The 26,074-nt window shown below is 46.7% G+C and overlaps 1 protein-coding gene across 5 annotated transcripts in view; it reads left to right on the top strand.

Moving 5' to 3' along the window:
* LOC309394802 (scaffold attachment factor B2-like) overlaps window positions 1-18,038 on the top strand; it is a 71,981-nt gene extending 53,943 nt beyond the window's left edge. For 2 of the 5 annotated variants that reach the window (XM_081958421.1, XM_081958423.1), the window contains exons 15-21: window positions 2,452-2,742; window positions 5,068-5,205; window positions 6,169-6,208; window positions 8,416-8,528; window positions 9,706-9,809; window positions 15,473-15,539; window positions 17,776-18,038. In XM_081958421.1, coding sequence (XP_081814547.1) covers window positions 2,452-2,742; window positions 5,068-5,205; window positions 6,169-6,208; window positions 8,416-8,528; window positions 9,706-9,809; window positions 15,473-15,539; window positions 17,776-17,902 — 880 coding nt within the window. In that variant the 3' untranslated portion in view covers window positions 17,903-18,038. The remainder of the gene's footprint in view (window positions 1-2,451; window positions 2,743-5,067; window positions 5,206-6,168; window positions 6,209-8,415; window positions 8,529-9,705; window positions 9,810-15,472; window positions 15,540-17,775) is intronic. The other 3 variants (XR_014175795.1, XM_081958424.1, XM_081958422.1) reach the window with 3 other exon arrangements.
* Window positions 18,039-26,074: the final 8,036 nt, after the last annotated feature.

Here is a 26,074-nt window from a genome sequence, read left to right as displayed (position 1 = left end):
GGGTGTGCCACACCCACAATGCAAGAGAGGCGTCCCCCCCCCCCCATTTTCCCATGCTTTTTTCGCCCTCCCCAGGCTCCAGAGGCTTTATAGGAGCCTGGGGAGGGCAAAAAGAGGCCCTCCGGAGGCTTCAGGGACCTTCAGGAGGCTTCCATGAAGCCTCTTAAGGGCAAAAAACAACCCTACGAGCAAACCGGAAGTCACTTCCGGTTTGCTTGGAGGGTCGGTTTAAGCCCTCCAGAGGCTTCAAGGACCTTCCGGTTTGCTCGGAGGATCATTTTTAGCTCTGGAGGCTTCAGGGAGGGCTTAAACCGACACTACGAGCAAACCGGAAGGCGGTTCCAAACTTCCTGTTTGCCCTTAGGATCGTTTTTTTGTGCTCCGGAGGCTTCAGGGAAGCTCCTGAAGCCTCTGGAGGGGCGGGGGGGCTCTTTTTGCCCTCCCCAGGCTCCTATAAAGCCCCTGGAGCCTGGGGAGGGTGAAAAATGGTTTTAAAAAAGGCTGGCCAGCTGACAGGGCAAGGCATCGCGTGCCTTTACAAATGGCTCCGTGTGCCACCTGTGGCACGCTGCTATAGGTTCGCCATCCTGGGGCTAGTATATTCGATTTACAAATATCTCAAGGTAGTGAACCTATCCTACCCACCTTCCTTTTCCTATTTTCCCCAAAGCAGCAACCCTGCGGTGGGTTGGCTGAGCGCGACTGACCCAAAGTTACCCAGCCAGCTTTCAGATCTAAGGTGGGATTAGAACTCACCGGCTCCTGGTGATTGGCCCAAAGTTACCCAGCCAGCTTTCAGATCTAAGGTGGGACTTGAACTCGCAATCTCATGCTTTGATTCCGGAATGCTACAACCTTCATAAATATGAGTCAGTTTCTCAGCGTCTGAATTTTGATCACATGACCGTAAGGATGCTGCAATGGTCATGAGTGTGAAAAAACGATCGTAAGCCACTTGTCAGTGCTTTTGTAACTTCTAAAGGTCGCTAAACAAACCATTGTAAGTTGCCAACTACCTGTATTAACATTTAAGCATTAAAATGTCCCCTATCCTGGTATATTTCACTGAGTGCACAAAGAGTGATCACTGAGTTGAGATTGTGGCAAGAAAAGTCCCCCCTCCCCCTCCAGCATTTGCCCTAAGAATACAAAATAAAAATAAATTTTATAATCCAGAAGGATAAACCAGTAAAAGTAAATGTATAATTTCTTCTGCAAGCAAAGCTAATTAAAATTAATGCTTTAAAAGTTACTGAAGCTAGCTACCATTTGGATTCACGTGTCTTTTCTCCTCCTTTCCTCCTTAAAAGGAAACTTTTTTCCCCCTTCGTAATAAAGCCTTAGATTACAACGGAGCAATGTGCAAAAAGCTAAATACCAGCCACGCCATTAAACAAAATTAAATCTAATTTTCTCCACATAAATGTTTCTTAACTTTATATCTAGCTAATTGCTTTTTAGTAAGACTTGAGATTTCTCTAGGATCAGATGCAAGAGCTATAAACCAATCCATTTCATACTTTTAATTGGTGGGGGGGAGCAATGTTTTGTATCATCACTCCCATGTCTTCACTCCCAACCAAAGCCTACTGCTCCCGTGACTTCTCCCAGCTTCTACCAACCTAGCAGTTTGAAAGCACGTAAAAAATGCAAGTAGAAAAATAGGAGCCACCTTTGGTGGGAAGGTAAAAGCGTTCCGTACGCCTTTGGCGTTGAGTCATGCCGGCCACATGACCACGGAGACGTCTTCGGACAGCGCTAGCTCTTCGGCTTTGAAACGGAGATGAGCACCGCCCCCTAGAGTCAGGAACAACTAGCACATACGTGCAAGGGGAACCTTTACCTTTAACTTATCCATCCAACTTGCCGATTTTCAGGGACTCAAAATTTTTTTTTTATATATTAAAGAATTTAAATGATTTTACAAATATTTCCCCTTCCTTCCTTCCACCCCAACCCTCCCCCTCCCCCAACCCTCCCCCTCCCCCAACCCTCCCTCCCCCCTACCTCCCAGAGCAAAATACAGGGTATAAACATTTAACAATCATACACTAACATAAGCTAACAAACTATAGTATCCTATCAACTCTTGTACTTTTACTCCCCTTTTATTAAACTAACTTTAGATAAATTGTAACATTCCTTGTTTATTCATAAGCTAATTGGAATGTCTTAGTCCGATATTTATTTAACTCAAAATTTAATTTGATGCCATCAAATTAAAGGGCCAGGCTAGCATTATATGTACAGTATTTTTAATTATTTTGTGCAGAATGTTCTGAATCCTCCTAAAAGTCCCCGGAGCTCAGATTTGGCCAGCCAGCGCTGCCTCTTCGGCTTTGAAACGGAGATTGAGCACCGCCCCCTAGAGTCAGGAATGACCAGCATATACGTGCGAAGGGAACCTTTACCTAACTCTCAGCCTTGCCGTCTTTCCGTTTGTGATCGCAGGGAACGGGAGCGGAAGGAGCGGGACCAGCACCCGCAGGAGACCCACGAGTCGGACGAAAGGCAGCGGCTGCAAAGGGAGCGCGACCGGCTGCACTTCCAGAGGCAACGGCTAGAGCGGGAGCGGATGGAGCGGGAACGGCTGGAGCGGGAGCGGATGCGCATCGAGCAGGAGCGGCGGAGGGAGCAGGAGCGCATCCACTGGGAGCGGGAGGAGTTACGGCGGCAGCAGGAGCACCTGCGCTACGAGCAGGACCGTCGGTCGGCCTTGCGGAGACCTTACAGCGATGGACGGTGAGAGGGAGTCTGTTTGTAAGGCGGAGATGGCGCCCGGCTGGTCATTTTCAGTTAAACCCGGAGCTTCTGTAACTGCCTCTGTGTTTTGTAAACTTTCTACCTTTTGGGCATTTTGTTTTCTGTTCTTATCTGGTCAAATGCTGCATCTGTTGGCCCAAACATTATTAACCAAAAAAGCCAACACAGTTCCTGGCTGCATCAACAGGGGGATAGAATCAAGATCACGGGAAGGGTTAATACCACTTTATAATGCCTTGGTGAGGCCACACTTGGAATATTTGCATTCAGTTTTGGTCGCCACGATGTAGAAAAGATTTTGAGACCCCAGAAAGAGTGCAGAGAAGAGCAACAAAGAGGATTAGGGGACTGGAGACTAAAACATAGGAAGAACGGCTGCAGGAACTGGGGATGTCTAGTTTAATAGAAAGAAGGACTAGGGGAGACATGATAGCAGTTTTCAATATCTCAGGGGTTGCCACAAAGAAGAGGAAGTCAAACTATTCTCCAAGGCACCTGAGGGTAGAACGAGAAGCATTGAGCGTAAGTCGAGAACTACCTGGCTCAACAGTAGTAACTGTGAAAGGGATCTTGGAGTCCTAGTGGACAACCATTTAAATATGAGCCAGCCGTGTGCAGCAGCTGCCAAAAAAGCCAACACAGTTCTAGGCTGCATCAACAGAGGGATGGAATCAAGATCACGTGAAGGGTTAATACCACTTTATAATGCCCTGGTAAGGCCACACTTGAAATACTGCATTCAGTTTTGGTCTCCATGATGTAGAAAAGATCTCCTTGGGATTGGCCCACAGTCGCCCAACCGACTTTCGTGCTTAAGGCAGAACTAGAACTCACCATCTCCTGTTTATTGGCCCAAAGTCACCCTGTTGGCTTCCATGGCTAAGGCAGGATTAAAATTCCCCATCTCCTTATGATTGACTTAAGAGTCACCCAGCCACTTTCACACAAAGAAAGATTAGGGGACTGGAAGCTAAAACATATGAAGAACGGTTGCAGGAACTGGGGATATCTAGTCAAAAGAAGGAGTAAGAGCGACATGATGGCAGTCTTCCAATATTTGAGGGGCTGCCACAAAGAAGAGGGGGGCACCTGTTCTCCAAAGCACCTGAAGTCAATTAGAAGCAATGGGTGGAAACTAATCAAGGAGAGAAGCAACCTAGAACTAAAGGGGAATTTCCTGACAGTGAGAACAATCAATCAGTGGAACAGAAGTTGCCTCCAGAATTTGTGGGAACTGCAACACTGGAGTCTGTAGAGATTCTCTGTCATGCAAGATCATGGTTGTCCCAAAGGTGCTTTTTCAGGAGGCTACTTCACTTTCTTGTTGTTTCTTTGAAGACATTTTCGCTTCTCCTCCAAGAAGCTTCTTCAGCTCTGACTAGAGAGTGATTGATTCTCCTTGCAGTCAGCTGGTCATTTGCATCCTTTTAGAGCAGTGGTTCTCAACCTTCCCAATGCCGCGACCCTTTAATACAGTTCCTCATGTTGTGGTGACCCCCCAACCATCAAATTATTTTCGTTGCTACTTCATAACTGTAATTTTGCAATTTTCCGATGGTCTTAGGCGACCCCTGTGAAAGGGTCATTTGACCCCCCAAGGGGTCCCCGACCCACAGGTTGAGAACCACTGTTTTAGAGGGTCTTTGAAGCACTTGGAGGTTTATCTGTATCCTCAGGGTTACCTGAGTGATGCTCCTGGTTCCTGTAGTCTGCAATTTATCCTCTGGAAATCCATTCCTTCTCCCCCACCATTCGAACGGTGTTCATCCCAAATTGCATAGCTAAAAGTCTGAAGAGATTCTCAGTCATCCAAGGTCATGGTTGTCGCAAAGGTGCTTTTTCAGGGGGCAACTGCACTTAAGCTGTTTTCCATTTGAAGACGTTTCGCTTCTCATCCAAGAAGCTTCTTCAGCTTCTTGACCGTCTTCAAAAGAAAAAAAAAAAACAACTTAAGTCCATCACTGGAGGTTTTTAAGCAGAGACTGGACAGCTGTTTGTCTGGAATGGCTTGAGCAGAGGGCTGGACTAGAAGACCTCCAAGTCTCTTCCAGCTCTGTCATTCTGTAGGAAAGCTGATTGGATAACTTTGAGCCAGTCCCTCTCTCTCAGCCCAACCCACCTCACGGGATTGTTGTGGAGAAAAAAGGAAGGAGTATTACCTACGCTTGCTGTCTTGAGTTACTTAATAGGGCTAATAAAGACATCTAATAAGTAAATCCATATATAAATAAATAGCTGAAATGATAACCCAGGTCTGTCTGGAACTGGAATGCTGATAACGTGTTGAATCTGGACTCTTTGCAGGCGTGACGATGGCTACTGGCCGGAACCAAAGCGGATGGCCATGGATGACCGATACCATTCGGACTTCAGCCGGCAAGATCGCTTCCACAGCTTCGAACACAGAGATCGTGGCCGATACCATGACCACTTTGGGGACAGGTAGGTGGCCATATGCCCTTCCTTCTACCTCAAAGCTCTCAAAGCATAAACCAAGTCAGGAACAAGTTTGCTAGCCTGAGGGCTCAACCCTGAAGCCGTTTCACCCATGGTTTCCAAAGTCCTGTAGAGCAGGGGTCACCAACCTTTCGGACCTCAGGGACCACTAAATTCATTTAAAATCCCGTAGACCACTAATATGAATTAGTGACGGGATGGGGTCCTTCAGGCACTTAGCTTGGGCGCCTGTTAGTGGAGAGACGCGCCCAGGGTCAACCCTAGGTTTGCTGTCTATTGCAGCAAGGAATCTCAAATACTGAATGAATGTTTTGTCTTGTAGGCAGGCCAGGCGCTAGATCGCCCCCTTGCAAACTATGTCTTTTGAGGAGCCTGGCCGAAATTTCACGCACCGCTCATTGAAGCGCCTGGATTCTCAGGGAGTGGGGGAGGGAGGGAAGGGCTGGAGCTACTAAACAGGCAGCCAAGCTAAGTGCCTGAAGGACCCCATCCTGTCAGCAAGTGGGAGTAATTGCTCGTATCCGACCCAGGGACCGTAGTTTGAGGATCCCTGACTTAGTGCAATATAAAAAATGCAAAGATCTTTCTGCGGACCACCAAAAATTTCTCGGGGACCAGTTGGTGACCGCTACTGTAGAGAATTAAAAACAAGACATATCAGAGAATCAAGGTGCCCATACCTTTATTAAACCCTGATCTCATCACGATCCTCCTGGCACATGTATTGGGGACGTGAAAATGCACTCGGATTGGTTCCAGTTGGTGTTAGCCATCATTCAACGACAAGGTAGAAAATAAAGGCACCTGCACCTTTATAAAGATAACTTTTATTTGTACTTTTCCTGCATGGGATCAAGGCGGCTGGAATCGTCTAAACCTAGTGATTATTTTAATTTCTTATAAATATATATATACGCGTGGCAGATAAATTTCCTTTTCCCCTTCTAGGAGAGAAAGTTCAAGAATGGTGCCAGACCGAGATGGACAGGTACGCTTGGCTTGATCGGTGGTGGGGATTGTTAAATTTAATTTCTGCCTCTTGCTGAAAAACTGCCCAGTTTTTAAGAGTTTAGGATTTGCCATGTAAAAAGGTGTTCTCCCCGGGCAAGACTGAGTCGAAAGTGGAGTCACGCAGAGGAAGCAGAGAAGCGTGGCTTCAAAATTAACTCAGTCTAAGGGCAGATTGGCTGTGAGAATATCCCACTCCTGGAGGCTTCTCCATCCTACGAGAATGCAGTTCAGATAAGTCCAACTGTCATTACAAGGGGTGGGTCTGAAGTCAGAGGTAGACTTTACAGGAGCTCTCTCGAACTGTGTCCGTTGACCATGGAAGGGAGGGAGAATAGAGGCCACACCCATCATTCCCAGGGTCGCCTTTTGAACCAGCCAATTTTACAGACAGTCCTCAACTTAACAATCCTTTATTTAGTGACCATTCAAAGTTAACAATGGCACTGGAAAAAGTGACTTATAAACATTCTTCACACTTGCGATTCTTGCAGCCGTCCCCAAGGTCACGTGACCGAAATTTGGCTACTTGGCAACCAACTTACATTGGTGACGGTCGCGGTGTCCCCTGGGGTCACATGATCCCCTTTTGCGACCTTCTGACCAGCAAAATCAACAGGGAAGCCAGATTCACTTAACAACCCTGTGACTAACTTAACAACTGCAGCGATTCGCTTAACAATCGTGGAAAGCGAGGTTGTAAAAGGGGGCAAAATTCACTGAAGCGTCTCACTTGGCAATGGAAACATTGGGCTCCATTGTGGTCGTAAGTCGAGGACTACCTCTGTTTCATTTTTGGATATGCCTGCCTCTGAGTCCATGCGGGCTGCTCTCTTGCATAGTCTTTTTTTCACATACTCTCCCATCGCCGACATGGGAATGCAAATTAGCCATTAAAAATTGGACCGTGAAATTAGATGCTTCCTCATCCAAAGTCAGGTTTTGTTTAATACCGACACTCGCTTTCTGCGGCGATTAAACTCAAAGTGGATTTGCTACAGATGTAAGGGTGATAGGATCACAATTTATTCCAAACCGAGCAACTATAGAGTGGGGTTTTTTAAAAAATGTTTTTGATAGAGGAGCTGGCTTCTGCGTTCAGCTTCATGGCCCACTGACAAGCGCCCCAAAGACATCGCCAGACATTTAACAATAGCATTTGGGTTTATATACCCCCACCCCGTGGCACGTTTCGGCACACTCTGGGCGGCTTACAATGTAGAAGCATTATTTGCATATTGCCTACAACAATATGCATCCCCACTTTAACGACCTCGGAAGGATGGAACACTGAGTCAACCTTGAGCCGGTCAGGATTGAACTACCGGCAGTGTGCAGAGTTAGCCTGCAATGCTACATTCTCACCACTGTGCCACCCTAGCTCTTCCACTAAACTAATGGTTGTAAATTAAGGAGATGGTTGGGTGGGTGGGTGGGTGGGTGGATGGATGGATGGATGGATGGATGGATGGTTGGTTGGATGGATGGATGGATGGATGGATGGATGGATGGATGGATGGATGGATGGATGGATGGATGGATGGATGGATGGTTGGTTGGTTGGTTGGTTGGTTGGTTGGTTGGTTGGTTGGTTGGTTGGTTGGTTGGTTGGTTGGTTGGTTGGTTGGTTGGTTGGTTGGTTGGTTGGATGGATGGATGGACGGACGAATGGACAAGATAGATAGATGGATTTACAGATAGAAAGATGGAGATAGACAAATAAATGTTAAATAGACATCAATATAGGTAGATAAGAGAGAGAAATAGGTAGAAATAGATAAGAGATAGAGAGATAAGAGGAGAGATGAAAGAGAGATGGGTGGATAGAGATAGAGAGATAGAGATAGCCCAGTTATCTGACATGGTGCCATCTGCTGAGGGAAGGCAGGAGCCCACTGGCATCTCTCCCATCCATGACTTGGGAAGAAATCCCATTGTGGGGCTGCTTGATTCACAGGTTGCAGCCCAAACATCGATGGCTGGCTGGCTAGGGGAAGATATGACCCAAGCCCCTTTCTGCTGGCTGGGTTGATTTCCCCATGTTGATGGCCAAGCTGCACTCTAACCACTGGGCCACCAGGGCTCAGAGCTGCCCCCTTAACACCTTAACGGAGCTGTCCTTTTAAAGATGTGAACATTTAGCGTCGAGAAGCTTTGCAACCTGATTTTGTGGCCTATCTCTTTCAGCACTATCCTGACGAGAGGCACGCCCCCCCCGATCGCCATTCCCGGGACAGCTGGGCGGGATACGGGTCAGAGCGGAGGCCGAGCAGAGGCCGAGGTTTACCTCCCCAATCCCGGTGAGTTGATTTGAAGAGGAAGAGGCGCCTTTCATCCATGTTTTCTGGAGAAAGAAAAAAGGGGTATAACACACACAGGTAATCCTCAACTTACAACCACCATGGAACCCAAGATTCCTGTTGGCGAAGCGAGACATTGATCAAGTGAATTTTGCCCCGTTTTATGATCTTTCTTGCCACGGTTCTCAAGTGAATCACTGCAGTTGTTAAGTTAGTGGCATGGCCGTTAAGTGAATCTGGCTTCCCCCTTTACTTTGCTTGTCAGAAGGTCTCAAAACGGGGATCACGTGAGCCCTGGGGGACACTGCAACTATCATAAATACTCCATTCCAACTCTCTTATTCCGTAATTCTGTGATGATCAGGCACGCTGAATATTAATATTTCCCTCATGTGGTTGTCCATTGGGTGAGGTTACCCATACCCTTGTTGTTGGTTATATTGATGGGTAATGTCTGTCTGTCTGTCTGTCGGTCTCTCTCTCTCTCTCTCTCTCTCTCTCTCTCTCTCTCTCTCTCTCTCTCTCTCTCTCTCTCTCTCTCTCTCTCATATAATCTATCTATCTATCTCTTTGTCTGTTTGTCTATATCTATAAAACCTAACTATCTCTTTTCTGTTTGTCTGCCTGCCTGTCGCTCTCTCCCTCCCTCCCTCCCTCCCTCCCTCCCCCTCTCCCCCTCTCCCCCTTCTCTCTATTTTCTATCTCTCTCTCTCTCTCTCTCTCTCTCTCTCTCTCATAATTTATCTATCTGTTTGTCTGTTTGTCTATATGTATAAAACCTAACTATCTCTTATCTGTTTGTCTGCCTGCCTGTCGCTCTCTCCCTCCCTCCCCCTCCCCCTCTCTCTCTATTTTCTCTCTCTCTCTCTCTCTCTCTCTCTCTCATAATTTATCTATCTGTTTGTCTGTTTGTCTATATCTATAAAACCTAACTATCTCTTATCTGTTTGTCTGCCTGCCTGTCGCTCTCTCCCTCCCTCCCTCCCTCCCTCCCTCCCTCCCCTCCCCCCCTCCTCTCTATTTTCTATATCTGCCCATCTCAAAATGACTCGGGGCGACTTACACTTCAAAAAATATACCGCAATTAAAGTAATAATAACATTTTTCAAGACTCCTAAGAGATTTAAAAAAACCAGCTAATTTTTCCTCTCCTACACCCCCCTCCCCCCCCCCCCAGGGAAGGGAGACACTGGGGAGATCACGGCCGAAAGCTGGAGGGGCATCATGATCGCTCTTGGACAGGGAGTGCAGATGGAGGGATGGACCATGACCGATGGCAAGGTAAAAGCCCGGCGTTCTTCCTAGATAGAGCTGGACAACATTCGATTTGGCGGTGGCCCCTTTTTCTGCCTATGCTGAAAGCATTTGGCCTATTCCTGATAAGGCAGCTCCTGTGCCAATAGAAGAGCATATCTGTAGCTCAGGGTTGAACCCCTGGGGTCCTTGGTGCTCTGTGAGCTTGGTTGTTCCCTTGCAGACGTTTCATGACCCAAGATGCTTCCACAGACGGCAGTCTTGGTGAAATGCTCTCTGATAGTTTTCCTGCTTTTTTTTTCTCACTCTCTGTGATTCATTACGGGTTTCATACTTGAGACCAACTACTAAGCATCAAGCAATGTTTCTTCTTTGATGAACAGCTTTCTGTGACTTCACAAACCCCCCCCCCCCTCTTTACAAATGCAGAAGAGTCTCTAACAGAGGAAGAAATATCTTCCTCTGAAGAATGGATAAACAAAAACAAAAGGAAGAGACCCCGGAGGCGAAAAAGGGGTAAGCGAGCGGGAATTTTGAATAAACTAAAAAAAAGTGGGATAAAAACTCCTCTCTCACTCTTTCTGACTAATTTATGCTCATTTGCTAATAAGATGGATGAATTACTTCTTTTAAATGGATGCAATTCTGATTTTTACAACTCAAGCAGCTCTCTGCTTCACTGAAACCTGGCTAAATGAGTCATTTGGTGATAGCAGCCTGCATATCCCAGGATTTCAGATACAAAGAGCAGACAGAATTGTAGAAACATCTGGTAAAAAGAAGGGAGGAGGCTTACGTTTATATATCAACGACCGCTGGTCCAGAGTCATAACTATACGGAAGAAATACTGTGATGTGGATTTAGAGCAGCGGTTCTCAAATAGTGGGGTGCGCCCCCCTGGGGGGGCGCAAGGCTCCGTAAAGGGGGGCGCGAAGGCTCCCTTTCCATCTGGGTGCAACGGCGGCGGCGTGGGCGAGGCATAATATATCCCGGCTTGAAGTGGCAGCGCTGGGGACTGCTCAGAGACTCATCAGAGCCGCGGGCTGGAGCTGTGCAAGAAGCCTGCTCGGGCGGGGGTGGGAGGGAGGGAAGCATGGCTGTCCCAGGCTTCCCTCCCTCCCCCCCCCCAGCCCAAGCAGACTTTTTGCACAGCTCCAGCCCGCGGCTCTGATGAGTCTCTGAGCAGTCCCCAGCGCTGCCACTTCAAGCCAGGATATATTCTGCCATGCCCTCGGCGGCGTCTTTATGCAGGTAGCTCGCCTCCCCGCCAGCAGCTCCACCGCCAACATTCCGTCTGGAAGCGGAAGCGCAACAGCCGCTGTTGGGGAAGGGACAAAGGGGCGGCGGTCGCCCGATCTTGCCACCGCCACCCCTTCGCCCCTGGTAACGGCGACTGTTGTGCTGCTGCTTCCAGCTGGGATGCTGGAGGAGCTGCTGGCAGGGAGGGAGGGAAGAAAGGGAGGAGGGAGTAAGGATAGACAAGCAAGAGGGAAAGAGGAAAGAAGGCAAGCAGGCAGGAAGGAGGCAGAAGGAAGGAGGGAAGAATGGAACTGGAAGGGAGGCAGGGAAGGAGGGAGGGAGAAAGGAAGGATAGGAGGATAGGGAAAGAGGAAAGAAGGCAGGCAGGCAGGGGGAAAGAGGAAGGAGGGAACTGGAAGGGAGGCAGGAAGGAAGGGAAGCAGGAAGGGAGGGTGGAAGGAAGGATAGACAAGCAAGAGGGAAAGAGGAAAGAAGGCAAGCAGGCAGGAAGGAGGCAGAAGGAAGGAGGGAAGAATGGAACTGGAAGGGAGGCAGGGAAGGAGGGAGGGAGAAAGGAAGGATAGGAGGATAGGGAAAGAGGAAAGAAGGCAGGCAGGCAGGGGGAAAGAGGAAGGAGGGAACTGGAAGGGAGGCAGGAAGGAAGGGAAGGAGGAAGGGAGGGTGGAAGGAAGGATAGACAAGTAAGAGGGAAAGAGGAAAGAAAGCATGTGACTACGGTGGGAGACGAGGAAAGACCGGTGTGCTATGTTATGCAGAGGTGTACTTATAACAATTTTATAGACAAATTATACTATTTACAGTCGCGCGGGGGGGGGGGGGCGCGAAATGTTTTCTTCTTCCTAGGGGGGGCATGACAGAAAATAATTGAGAAGCTCTGATTTAGAGACATTAATTATCAATTGCAAACCATACTATTCTCCACGTGAGTTCTCCTCATTTCTCCTAATGGCTGCGTATGTTTCTCCACAAGCTTGTGTAAACGATGCATTATGAACTCTAGCTGACCAGATTATGTGGGCTGAAGTAAAATACCCAGATTCCAATTATTTTAGGAGATCTCAACAAAGGCAACTTAAGGAAAGGGCTACCAAAGTATTTTCAGCATGTCTATTGTCCCACCGGAGGCAAGAATACTTTAGACCATTGCTACACAATACTAAAAGATGCTTATCGGTCCTTACCATGAGCGGCTGTGGGCCACTCTTACCATTGCATGCTTCACCTTGTACCTACTTAACAGACAAAGACTTAAAGCCAGGAAACCAACAATTCAATCAGTGGGGACTTGGACTGAGGAGGCAAAGCTAAAGCTACAGGCTTGCCTTGACTGCACTGACTGGAATGTTTTTGAAGAAACCTCTGCAGACCTGGATGAATTCACAGATTCATGTAACATCATCTGTCAGATTCTGGGAAGACCTATGTGTGCCGACCAGGAATGTGTGAATATACAGTAACAATAAACCTTGGTTCACAGCTAAACTTAAGCGGCTGCGTCATTCCAAAGAGGAGGCCTACAGAAAAGGCGATAGAATGCTTTACAATCAGGCCAGAGACGTATTAACAAGGGAGATCAGAGCAGCAAAGAGAAGCTACTCTGAAAAGCGAAGGAATCAGTTTTCAACAAAGGAACCACCAAACATGTGGAAAACGCTTCAAAGTATCCCCGGTTACGGCAAACCTCCTTCCCAGGCTGAAGGACATCAACAACTGGCAGATAACCTGAGGGTGTTTTACTGCAGGTTTGAAAGGAAACTACAGCCACCTATCTCCACAACCCCCATCTCAGACACACCAACAACAACCTCCTACAACCTACCCCATCCCATTGGGCCTCTGGTGATTACGGAGAATGAGTCTTATTTCACAGGCAAAGGCCAGGAAAAGCAGCAGGTCCAGACAAGATATCTCCTCCTTGCGTAAAAGCTTGTGCTGACCAACTGGCCCCCATCTTCACCTGCATCTTTAATAAATCCCTAGAGATGTGCTATGTTCCTTCTGGCTTCAAATGCTCTACCATTATCCCAGTGCCGAAGAAACTCTCCATCAAGGAACTGAATGCCTTCAGACCGGTTGCTCTTAACATCCGTAGCTTTGAAAGGCTAGTGGTGTCCCATTTAAAAACCATCACCGGTCTGCTGTTAGACACCCCTCCCCCTGCAATTTGCCTAACGAGCAAATAGATCAACAAATGATGCTGTTCAGTGACTCTGCACGACATCCTACAACATCTTGAATCTCCAAAGACCAACGCAAGGGTCCTCTTTGCAGACTTTAGCTCAGCATTCAGTACCATCGTTCCAGATATTCTTCTAACTAAACTAAATCAGCTAGCGGCACCTGACCACACTTGTAGATAGATCATAAACTTCCTAACAGACAGAAAGCAGCAGGTGGAGCTAGGCAAAATCACATCACATACCTGTACGATTAGCACAGGAGCCCCCCCCTCCCCCCAGGGCTGTGTGCTCTCTCCACTTCTTTCTATACACCAATGACTGCATCTCAAACGATCCCTCTGTTAAAGTCCTGAAGTTTGCAGATGATACAACAGTGATCGGTCTCATTCGAGACGACGATGAATCCGTATCCAGACGGGAGGCTGAAGAACGAGCCTCGTGGTACGACCGGAACAATCTGGAACTAAATACACTCAAAACCGTAGAAATGATGGTAGACTTTAGGAGAAACCCTCTTATACGACCACCTCTTACAATACTAACAACACAGTATCAAGAGTAGAGACCTTCAAATTTCTAGGTTCTATCATATCTCAAGACCTAAAACGGACACCTGACATCAAAAACGTCATCAAAAAAGCACAACAAAGAATGTTCTTTGGGCGCCAATTCAAGAAGCTCAAGACCTCTCGCATCCTGGACATAAATTGTTTCAACTTCTACCCTCAAAACGACGCTGTAGGGCACCACACACCAAGACAACTAGACACAAGAACAGTTTTTCCCCCGAATGCCATTACTCTGCTTAACAACCAATTCCCACAACACTGTCAAATAATTTAGTGAGACTGTATTACTTTTATTCTTCTCTTCCTTCCTAGTATCTATCTCTTCCCCCTTATGACTATAGCCATGTTGCTTGTATCTTTCAATTTATATTGTTTTTATTAATTCCTAGTACGATTTGATAGCTTATTAGTGACCTTGACTATCGTTAAGTGTTGTATCTTTTGATTCTCGATGAATGTATTTTATTCTCTTTATGTTCACTGAGAGCATCTGCACCAAAGACAAATTCCTTGTGTGTCCAGTCACACTTGGCCAATAAAGAATTCTGTATCTATTCCTAGACTAGGTTAACATCATCAGTGCTAGAAGGGAGTGCGGGATTTGGTATATAGCAGCCTAATCAAGGAATACTCCCACCAAGGCTGACAGGACAAGTCACCTGTATATAAACTGAGAGCTAATCCCACTCCCTTCTATCATTGATGTACTACCTAGTTGGGTAATGTCTGCAAGAAAACAACCAAGCTCAGAGAGCACCAAGGACCCCACAGTCCTTTTCTCCTCCTCCCACTCTCCTGTAGCACTGATGATATAACCTAGCTGGGTCATGAAATGTCTCCCAAGAAAACCCCAAGCTCGGAGTGCCCAAAGGATCCCATTTTGGATCAGACATAACCGGTTGAGCCCCACTGTATTTGGTCTGCACAGAAAAACCCATCATAACTTTAAACCCTGACGGTTCTACAAACAACGTAATTCAGTAATGATTGGTGGATGTGAATGCCGCAGTAAACTCCTATTCCCGCAATGGCGAACCTATGGCATGCGTGCCACAGGTAGCAGGCAGAGTCCTCTCTGCGGGCAGGCCAGCCATTGTGCCAGCCCAGTTCTACCGCACATGGGCATGTGTCTCTCCCCGCCGACCAGCTGGTTTCTGGGTTTCTGCTGCACATGCGCAGGGGATGGGGGGCATGCGGGGGATGCGCATGTGGAGGGCGAGGAACATGTGCGGGGATGTTCTCATTGCATTTGGGGGGGGGGCACGCGTGCGTTCTGGGCCTGGAAAACCTCCTGCACCAATCCGGAAGCCAAAATGGGGTGCCATGTGCGACCCCCTCCATGCTCCTTTTTCTGCACCAACCTAGAAACCAAAACGGGGTGGGGGAGGCATGCACGACCCCCACGTGCCCCGTTTTGGGGCTGCACCAACCTAAAAGCCAAAAAGGGCTGCAGGAGGGCCGCCCCCCCCCATCCCCGGTGTTCCTGTTTTGGTCCTGGAAAGTGGGGGAGGGGGGTGGGATGCATGCGTAGGGGATGTGTGTCCATGTGCAGGGGGGGGCGCACATGTGCGGGGGCACTCGCGTTGCATTTCGGGCCTTGCCCGCACGTGCTTTGGGCACTTGGCACTAAAAGGGTTAGCCATCACTGCCCCTATTCCCTGCTCTATTTTGGCTTGTTAGGTGGAGAGAGGAATGCTCCTAGCCAAACCGGGCCCGGCCATGTAATGAACAGAGGAGAAATGCCAGGGTGAGTATCAATAAAATATTGCTTTATTTCTATTCCTCTCTCCCTGCTTTTATCTCACATCCTTTCCCCAAGAAAGCTAATTTCTGCCTGCAGCCAGAAAAAGGTCAATTCCCCCCCCCCCCCCATTCAGAAGTACGACCAAGATGCGGCCCACCCACCCCCGCCCCATATGTTTTGTGCCAAAGTACCACCTCTCTTATGTGGGGGTGCTGTAGGTAATCCTCCACTTGCCATTCCCTGGCTGACTTTCTGAAGTTACAACCGCGCTGAAAAAAGGGACTTACGACCACTTTTCACCCTTAACGACCGTTGCAGCATCCCCATGTGGTCCTGTGGTTGGGATGATTGGCAACTGGTTCACATTTATGACAATTGCAGAGTCCCGGTGTGACGTGATGTCCCCTTTTGCAACCTTCTGACAAGCCAAATCAATGGGGAAGCCAGTTTCACTTAACAACCGCCTTACTAACTTAACAACTGCAGGGATTCCCTTAATAACTGTGGCAGGAAGGGTGGTGAAATGAAACTCCCTTGACAATTGTCTTGCTTAGCAGGGGAAACTTGGGGCTCAATTGTGGTCGTAGGTCGAGGACTACCTGTAGGGGAAAATTATGGGGGTTGCTTAGTGGTCTTGCGCTAAAGGTCTCAACTTTGCCGGGTTTCTCTGGGTGCAAACTAGTAGCTCATGAATGATGATTTATCTGATGTAGTATAACTTTCTTCATATGTTTTAGCCTCCAATAAGGTCTCCTGCTTGAGCAGTGGGTTGGACTAGAAGACCTCCAAGGTCCCTTCCAACTCTGCTATTCCGTGATTCTGTTACTTTGTTACGATAGGGCGCATTGAATATTAATAGTTCCTATTTGGGGAAATATTTTTTTTTCCATTCTCAAACTGCCCATCATTTAACTCTGATGACATGTCTTCCATTTAACCTGGTACAATTTATTTTATTGCATACCAAGCGGGCTAAAAGATGTTATTTTTCATTTTTTAACTGGAAAGAGAAGGGCAACGGTTAACCCAGGATTTTGGAGGATGAAGATCCAGGATGAGAGAAAAGCATCTTTAAGTGGAACAGAGATTCAAATTTGGCAATAATGGTTTTTTGGGGAGGGAATGCAAGTTTGCTTAGGAAACACGTCACTTAAAAATAATCCTGAAACAAGTTATTAAATCGTCCCATTCTCATTGCAACTTGAAATTACTTTTTAAATGCTTTGGGGTTTTAATCTCAGCAAATGGGCCCATCTAGCTGCCTGTCTCGGGCACGAATTGGCTCCCTGATGTGCTCCAAATGTTTTGAAGTTAGCTTAGGGATGTGCAGTCTGGGATGTGCAAAAATACTTCATTCCAGGGAGAGATTTCTAACATTGGGCACTATCTAATAAAATGAAATTCAATGGTGAAAAGAGTAAGGTTCTACATTTAGGCAAGAAAAACGAAATGCACAGGTAGAGTAAAGGTGGTACCTCGCTTGCTAGTAGTAAGAGGGATCTTGGAGTCCTAGTGGACAACCATTTAAATAGGAGCCAGCCGTGTGCAGCAGCTGCCAAAAAAGCCAACACAGTTCTAGGCTGCATCAACAGAGGGATAGAATCAAGATCACGTGAAGTGTTAATACCACTTTATAAGGCCTTGGTAAGGCCACACTTGGAATACTGCATTCAGTTTTGGTCGCCACGATGTAAAAAAGACATGGAGACTCTAGAAAGAGTGCAGAGAAGAGCAACAAAGAGGATTAGGGGACTGGAGGCTAAAACATATGAAGAACGGTTGCAGGAACTGGGTATGTCTAGTTTAATGAAAAGAAGGACTAGGGGAGACATGATAGCATTGTTCCAATATCTCAGGGGTTGCCACAAAGAAGAGGGAGTCAAACTATTCTCCAAGGCACCTGAAGGTAGGACAAGAAGCAATGGGAGGAAACTAATCAAGGAGAGAAGCAACTTAGAACTGAGAAGAAACTTCCTGACAGTGAGAACAATCAATCAGTGGAACAGAAGTTGCCTCCAGAAGTTGTGAATGCTTCAACACTGGAAGTTTTTAAGAAGATGTTGGACAACCATTTGTCCGAAGGGGTGTAGGGTTTCCTGCCTAAGCAGGGGGTTGGACTAGAAGACCTCCAAGGTCCCTTCCAACTCTGCTATTCTATTCTACTTCTATTCTGTTGTATTGTGTCTAAAGGAACGTGAGAGATACTTCAGCACTAAAGCAGTTGTTGTTTTGTCCGCAGGCGTGGAGAATTTGCACAAGGCGGATCGCAGAACCCAGTTGCGCAAGCACCCAGTATGCCAGGCGGTTTTGGGAGCCAGGAGAGAACAGCCTCGCCGGGTGACCCACGTTTCACTCGCCGTTATTGAAGATTCCCCACCCCCACCCCTTTTTCCGTCACAACTCTCTCGCCCCTCTGTGGAATTTTGCTCCCCTGGTTATGGCCTTGAACTGTTGTTGCTGAAACAGAAGCTCACCACAGTAGCTTGCAGATGATGTGAACTTAACTGTGTTTTTTTTTTCTCCTGTGTGTGTGTGTGTGTGTGTGTGTGTGTGTGTGTGTATGTGTGTGTGTTTCCTCCCCTTCCTGGCTCTGGGTATGTTCTTACCGGGACACCATTCAGTTGTTTCGCAGGAAACATTCCATTTTCCACAAACAATAAATCTTACTGTATTGAGCTGATGGGGGAATCTTTGGGGCCGATCAGGGGAGCCAATAAAGTTGAATAATCTTATCCGTGTTTTCTGCGAAAATGAAGTTTCCCACGGAGGATGGGTGAACGCAGGTAGTCCTTGACTTACAACCCGAAAATCCCTTTCGCTACGCAAGTTATTGTGAGTTTTGCCCCGTTTTAGTTTAGTTACGCTTACTTTATTGTCATTGCACAGCGTACAATGAAATTAAACACCATCTTCGGTGTACATTACAGCTATAAAAATAAAACACAAACACACATCCCTTTTCACATGCTGTACAATTGAATTGAAAACCCGATATTGCATTAATATTGGACTATACCGTAGAACTCAATACAGTTACTGTCCTGGGATAGAAGCTGTTTTTCAGCCCATTTGTGCTTGTTTTTATTGTCCTGTACCGGCTGCCAGATGGTAATAGTTCAAAAAAAAAAAAAAAAATTGCCCAACATGAGATGGATCTTTTAAGAAGGTTTTGAGCTTTCTTAAGGCAGCGGGAGCTATGAAGCTCTTCCAAGGAGGGGAGAAGGCAACCCAGGATCCTCTGGGCAGTGACGTTGACCCTCTGGAGCGCTCTCCTATCTGCCCCTTTGCAATTGGCAACCATAGACAGGTGCAGTTAGTTAAAACACTCTGTATGGTGCAGCGGTAGAAGGTCACCAGCAGTTTTTTTACTCAGTTGTTATTCCTGACAAGGTAGTATATTCTCTGCTCGGCCCTTTTGACCAGTGCTGCAATGTGAGTTGCCCCAGGTCAGGTCCTCTTTTACGACCTTCCTTGCCAACTTTGTTAAGGGAATCAATGCAGTTGCTAAGATGAGTCACGGTTGTTAAGTGGATCTGGCGTCCCCGTTGACTTCGTTTGTTGGAAGGTCGCAAAAGCCAAGCCTCTTGTTGACTGTTGAGCATGTGACGGCGGGGATGCTGCAATGGTTGCAAGGGTATAAATAATGGTCTTAGGTCACTTTTTTCAATGTTTTTGTAGCTTCGAAGGGTTGCAAGTTGAGGACTATCTGTATTCAGTTTGGCCAGCATTCAATCTTGCCTTGGCCTGCTGGACAAGCTGCTGAGGTGTTCGTGAGTGGGCACGGTACCCAGAGGGGGAAAAAAAGACAAAAATTTACAGTTTGAAAGAAAATGGGGGGTGGGTGGGGGGAAGCAGAGGGCAAGATTGATTTTGGGGGGCAGTGTTTCTTAAAACTCAGCAATTTTAAGATGGGTGGACTTCAAGTCCCAGAATTTCCCAGCTAGCATACTTCGAGATGACTGGACTTCAACTCCCAGAATTCCATAGCCATCTTGCTTCAAGATAGGTGGACTTCAGTTGCCAGAATTCCCCAGCCAACATGCTTTAACATGCATGGACTTCAACTCCCAGAATCCTCCTGCCAGCATATTTCAAGATGGGTGAATATAAACTTCCAGAATTCCTCCAACTGACATGCTTTAAGATGGGTGGACTTCAACTCCCAGAATTCCCCAGTCAGCTTCCTTTAAGACAGGCAGACTTTAACTTCCAGAACTCCCATACTGGGAACTGAAGTCCACCCATCTTAAAGTGGTCAGATTTGAAAATCAGAAGAGACTCATGCCTTTTTAGGTTCTGCTTCAGGGGTGGGTTCCTGCCAGTTCTAACTTCTTCTATAGAAGAGGTTCCACAAATCTACCGTGCCGTTTAGAACCGGTTCCAGCTCCCTCCCCCTGCCCGTCTGCACATCATCAAGATGAAGAGCGAGGAGGAATTCTGGGAGTTGAAGTCCACAAGTCTTAAAGCTGTTAAGTTTGAACTCCCCTGGGGTTTTTTTTTCTAAAGGGTTAGGGGTGCAAAGGTCTTGTAACTGGACAGCTTTAAGACTTGCGTGCTTCAAATGCCGGAGCCAACATTTTGGTTGCTAAGCAAGAGCGTTGTTAAGTAAGTTTCACCACATTTTACAAGTTGGCCACGCATGGCTGGCAAGCCACTCCCACCCGGTCACATGGCTGGCAAGCCACTCCCACAAAGCAGGCCACACCTACAGAAGAGGTTCTAAAAAAATTTGAAACCCAACACTGTTCTGCTTCCTTCCTATCCCTCCATCGTGGATGTTTCATGCACATCCTTTCTGCTGGGTCTGAGATCCACCAAAAGTTGGGTTCTCTCTTGCAGATTCACAGCTTGCAAATCTGGCTCTTAGATCCAGCCGATCGCCTCCTCCAGATATTGGACATTTCCAAGCAATGCAGGAAAGAATCTAGACGCCTTCAAGATTTGCTATCTTGGGGGGCTTTATTAGCGTTCTTTCAACAAGCAGAACAAGAAGCCCGGCCTGCTACAAAAAGAGAAGCCTTTGCTTCCAGCGATGTCCTCATTTGAAGGACCCCTCTGAAGCCCTCACGGGCCATGTTGCAAAGAAAACGTAGCGGCTGAAACGGACAGAGGAGGAGGAAGGAGGTTGCCTGCAGAAGAAAAAGAATAAAAGCGTTTATAGAAACGACTGGGTGGCAAGGAAGCGCTTCACCGATTTGAATGGGTGCCTTTTTTGCAATTTGTAGAAAGATGGTTGGAACTTCAGAGGTCATCTAGTCCAACCCCCTCGTTTGATGCTCGGCCTGTAGAACCAGAAAGAGTAGACTTGATCCAGATCCCATTTATTAAGCTGCAGGGACAGCGACCTGAGAAATTAACCACGTCAGTTTACATCTTTTGCCCCCTGGAACACCAGCTGGGGCTGACATTTTGACTTTTTTGACCTCCCCATGGACATCAAATCCAAGATATCTTCCCCCAGGCCCTGGTTTAGAGCAGTGGCTCCCGACCCTTTTGGATGCCAGGGACTGGTTCCATGGAGATTTTTCCGTGGAGTGGAGGAGGCTGTTGTGGCCCACCAGTGGAATTGGCAGCATATTTGTACAATGAGGAGGGTTGGGGAGGAACTGGGCCAGTCCTGGAGTCTGGGGAAGGCTCTGGCGAGGGCTCTGTGTCGGAGGCAGAGAGGGGGCCAGAGCCGTATGCCAGTTATCAGCTTCCTTCGGAGTCAGACACCAGTGAGGCAGAAGAACAGCTGGAGCCTGTTCCCAGTGTGCTCATGTGCAGAGTTGCCAGACGAAGGGAACAGCTAAGGAACAAGGGTTGACTTGGGAGCAAAGCCACAGGTGGACGATGAATGGCCCCTCCCAGAGGAAATAAAAGAGGAGCGACAGGGGAGTGGAGTTTGCAGGAGACAATTCGTTCCTGTATTCTTGCCAAGTATTGTTGGCATCTGAAAGATATCGGCCTGGCCTCTCCCCAAGCCTGATCAAGGTTGGTAATTGCAAACTATCTTGAAAGACGGTGGGAGAGGGAAGACTTGGCTGGAGAGGAATTCACTGTCAATGAAATAAAAGGGGTTTATTGGGACGAGGACTCAGCTTCGTGCTGCTGGGGAAGCCTCGGTCAGAACAGAGGCGTGGTTTTGCCTGTTTACGTGGCCTCGTTTCTGGCATGCTGTGGGCCCATGGACTGGACATTGGAGACCCCTGGTTTAGAGTATTTATCCACATCCTATGTGCTTTATTGTCAATTTTAATGATATTTTTAATCCTGATGAATGGGTGGTATTTTCGTAAAAATGCATTATACAGTTGCATTTATGGCATTTGGCACCCAAATCATTATAGACTTAGTCAGCCTTGCAAATTTCTTAAGCAAGTAGAAATACAAGAACTTAAAGCAAGGAAGGTACCCCTGAGAGCATCAAGACCAACCCCTCGCTCTGCTTAGAGGTTGGTTTGGGAACTCCCAATAGTGGTCTAAACACAGTTTGAATGCAACCAGTGTAAGAAGGTCAGGATCTCTCTGGGGCTTTGCATTGTACGACAGCTCTTTGTGAGAGTTTTTTTTCCCTAATGACCCTCCTGGTAGCTTAAATCCCTTACAGGGATTCCTTGACTTACAACAGTTCCATTTAGTAACTGTTCGAAGTTACAGTGGCACTGAAAAAAGTGTCTTACGACTGTTTTCCACACATTGCTGTTGCAGCATCCCTGTGGTCACATTATCAACATTCAGGACCCCCCTCCCATTCCCCCGTCAGTTCATATTTATGACGGTCGCAGTGTCCCCGGTGTCACGTGGTCCTCTTTTTGCGACCTCCTGATAAGGAAAGTCAATGGGGGAGCCAGATTCACTTAACTTGGTTACTAACTTAACAACTGCAGTGATTGACGTAACAATTGCAGCCAGAAAGGTAAAGTTTGCTTAACTGCTGTCCCGCTTAGCAACAGAAATGTGGGGCTCAATTGCAGTCGTAAGTCAAGGACTACCTGTATTGCTTCGCCTTCCCTCTTTGAGATTATTTTTCTCAAGATTAAACCTTCCCATTTTCTCTTCCTATCACTTAATTTCCTAATTGTCCTCTCCGTCTTTTCACGCTCCTGTTTTCCAAACCCTTCCTTCAAATCTGATGCCGAGCCCTGGATACAGAGGAGGTCTGACCAACTCAGGAATAAAATACAAGCAATTACTTAATACAATACAATAGCAGAGTTGGAAGGGACCTTGGAGGTCTTCTAGTCCAACCCCCTGCCTAGGCAGGAAACCCTATACCGTTTCAGACAAAGGGCTATCCAACATCTTCTTAAAGACTTCCAGTGTTGGGGCATTCACAACTTCTGGAGGCAATTTCTGTTCCACTGATTAATTGTTCTCACTGTCAGGAAATTTCTCCTCAGTTCCAAGTTGTTTCTCTCTTTGATTAGTTTCCACCCATTGCTTCTCCCTCAGGTGAAGGGTACTTGTGGGGCTGCCCCAAAGAAGAGGGGGGGTCAACCCATTTTCCAAAGCAGCTGAAGGCAGTACAAGAAGCAATGGGTGGAAACTAATCAAGGAGAGAAGCAATTTAGAACAGGAGAAATGTCCTGACAGTGAGAACAATTAACCTGTGGAACAACTTGCCTCCAGAAGTTGTGAATGCCCCAACACTGGAGGTTTTTAAAGAGACTGGCCAGCCACTGGTCTGGAATATATAGAGCAGTGATGGTGAACCTTTTTTTGCGTTGGGTGCCAAAAGAAGACACTCCCATAATTTAATGCCCCACCCCCTGTGCCGTGCCCCCATGCATGCGGGCGTGACGTCTGCTGTTCTATTTTTTTAAAAAAAAAATAGTGTGGAACAAGCTACCATATATAATGAAATAACAGAATATGCGGAAGTTAAAATATGAGCTTTGGCTGACCAAAATTAAGACTAAACCTTCCTGATGGTTGAGTTTGGGAATTTGGGCATCAAAATAGACCTCCTGCCATTAAACAATGCTTTTCTCTTTCTGCAACACACAATGGATTTATTTTCAGTTGCGAAATGCAAAAATCTGAGATGGGAATGACCTCATCTCTCCTTTTCAACGTCTCCTATTGGTCGGCGTCTCACCCCCTGCGATTCTTTAACCAGCCACCAGATGGCAGTGGGGATTAACCAATGAAGCCTCTTGCTATTTTATTTATTTGTTTATTTATTTATTTTTTGGGCCCTAAATCAACTTTAATTTTTCTTTTCTTGTTCTTTTGGGAATGTATAGAATAATTTAATTCTCTCCACCTCCAGTGAATTTGCAAGCTAAGCTACTTCAGGGTGCCCCGGCGAGATGGGACGCCTAGAAGTCTAATAATAAATAAATGAAATGAAATGTATGATCAAAAATGTCAGCATTCAAAAATGCTTTTTTTTTTTTTTAAGAAAAGGATGATGAATGTCCAAGTATCACCTAAATTCCACAATTCCTTTTTTTCTGGTCATAGAAGAAGTAAAAAAAAAGCTTTTCCCCCTCTTAATCTTTTTCCTTGTTATATTACACATTTACATTCTGTTGGCTCCTTTCAGAGGTTTTGAGGCGCTTCATGCATCTCACGTTCACAAGAACTCTCAAATTCAATTTTTTTTCAAATTTTTAATTTGTTAGCCGCTCCCTCTCCACAGGGGACTCGGGGCGGCGTACAATAAAAAATATACATGCATACATATAGACATACAGATACACACATATACATACATATACATACATGGAGGAGGTAGTAATCAAACATATATCACATTAATAATAATAATAATAATAATAATAGAAAATTAAAATTAGCCATTAAAATCCCATGATAAAATACAATTTAAAAGGACTGTCAGGAGGAGGAGAAACTACGGTTGAGCCAGGCCAGATAATTGAAAGAGGTGGGTCTTGAGCTTTACACGGAAGGAGCGGAGATTGGAAGTAATCCTGATGTCAAGGGGGAGGTCATCCTGCAAGGTGGGACACTCTCCTGTTTCCCCTATGTATAGGTTCCTGCTTCAACTGTCAGAAAAGCGGAGAAAAATCCATTCAATAATTTTTGGTACCATTTCCCTCATAATCCAGCTCTGCTTCTCTATGGCGATGTTTCTAGTTTGAATGAGTAGTGGGTTTAGTTGATTTAAACCAGTGTTTCTCAACTTTGGCCACTTTAAGAAGTGTGGACTTCAACTCCCATAATTCCCTAGCCCAGCATAGCTGACTGGGGAATTCTGGGAGCTGAAATTCACACCTGGGGAATTCTGGGAACTGAGGTCCACACCTCAGCATAACTGACTGGGGAATTCTGGGAAGTGAAGTCCACACTTCAGCATAGCTGACTGGGGAATTCTGGGAGCTGAAGTCCACATGTGGGAAATTCTGGGAAGTGAAGTCCACACCTCAACATAGCTGCCTGGGGAATTCTGGGAGCTGAAGTCCACACCTGGGGAATTCTGGGAAGTGAAGTCCACACCTCAACATAGCTGACTGGGGAATTCTGAGAAGTGAAGTCCACACCTCAGCATAGCTGACTGGGGAATTCTGGAAGCTGAAATCCATACTTCAGCATAGCTGACTGGGGAATTCTGGGAGCTGAAGTCCACACCTGGGGAATTCTGGGAAGTGAAGTCTACACCTCAGCATAGCTGACTGGGGAATTCTGGGAGCTGAAGTCCACACCTGGGGAATTCTGGGAAGTGAAGTCCACACCTCAGCATAGCTGACTGGGGAGTTCTGGGAGCTGAAATCCACATCTCAGTATAGCTGACTGGAGAATTCTGGGAGCTGAAGTCCACACCTGGGGAATTCTGGGAAGTGAAGTCCACACCTCAGCATAGCTGACTGGGGAATTCTGGGAGCTGAAGTCCACACCTGGGGAATTCTGGGAAGTGAAGTCCACACCTCAGCATAGCTGACTGGGGAGTTCTGGGAGCTGAAATCCACATCTCAGTATAGCTGACTGGAGAATTCTGGGAACTGAAGTCCACACCTGGGGAATTCTGGGAAGTGAAGTCCACACCTCAGCATAGCTGACTGGGGAATTCTGGGAGCTGAAGTCCACACCTGGGGAATTCTGGGAAGTGAAGTCCACACCTCAGCATAGCTGACTGGGGAATTCTGGGAGCTGAAGTCCACACCTGGGGAATTCTGGGAAGTGAAGTCCACACCTCAGCATAGCTGACTGGGGAATTCTGGGAGCTGAAGTCCATACCTCTTAAAAGTTGCCAAGGTTAAAAATTCCAAAATGGTGCAAATCTACATCTAAAGCCCCCCAAAGCTCTTTCAGCAATTCCCCAATCCAGAAAATAACACACACACACACACACACAAAGGCTGGTTCACACAACATGTTGTCGACAATCTGATCTAAGCAACATTCAACTCCCATAATTCCCCAGCTAGCATTTGTAGACTTCAATCCCCATAATTCCCCAGCTAGCATTCGTGGACTCCAACTCCTACTCCTATAATTCGCCACCCAGCACTCAAAGGTTGAATAACAATTGCCTACATAATTAGTGGAAAAGAAAAGGAGTTATAATTGGGCATTTGCAAGCTGGCTGGGAA

This window comes from Natrix helvetica (assembly GCF_964273705.1).
Source record: "Natrix helvetica genome assembly, chromosome: 1".
NCBI lineage: Eukaryota > Metazoa > Chordata > Lepidosauria > Squamata > Natricidae > Natrix > Natrix helvetica.
This window is presented reverse-complemented; position numbering and strand designations above follow the sequence as displayed.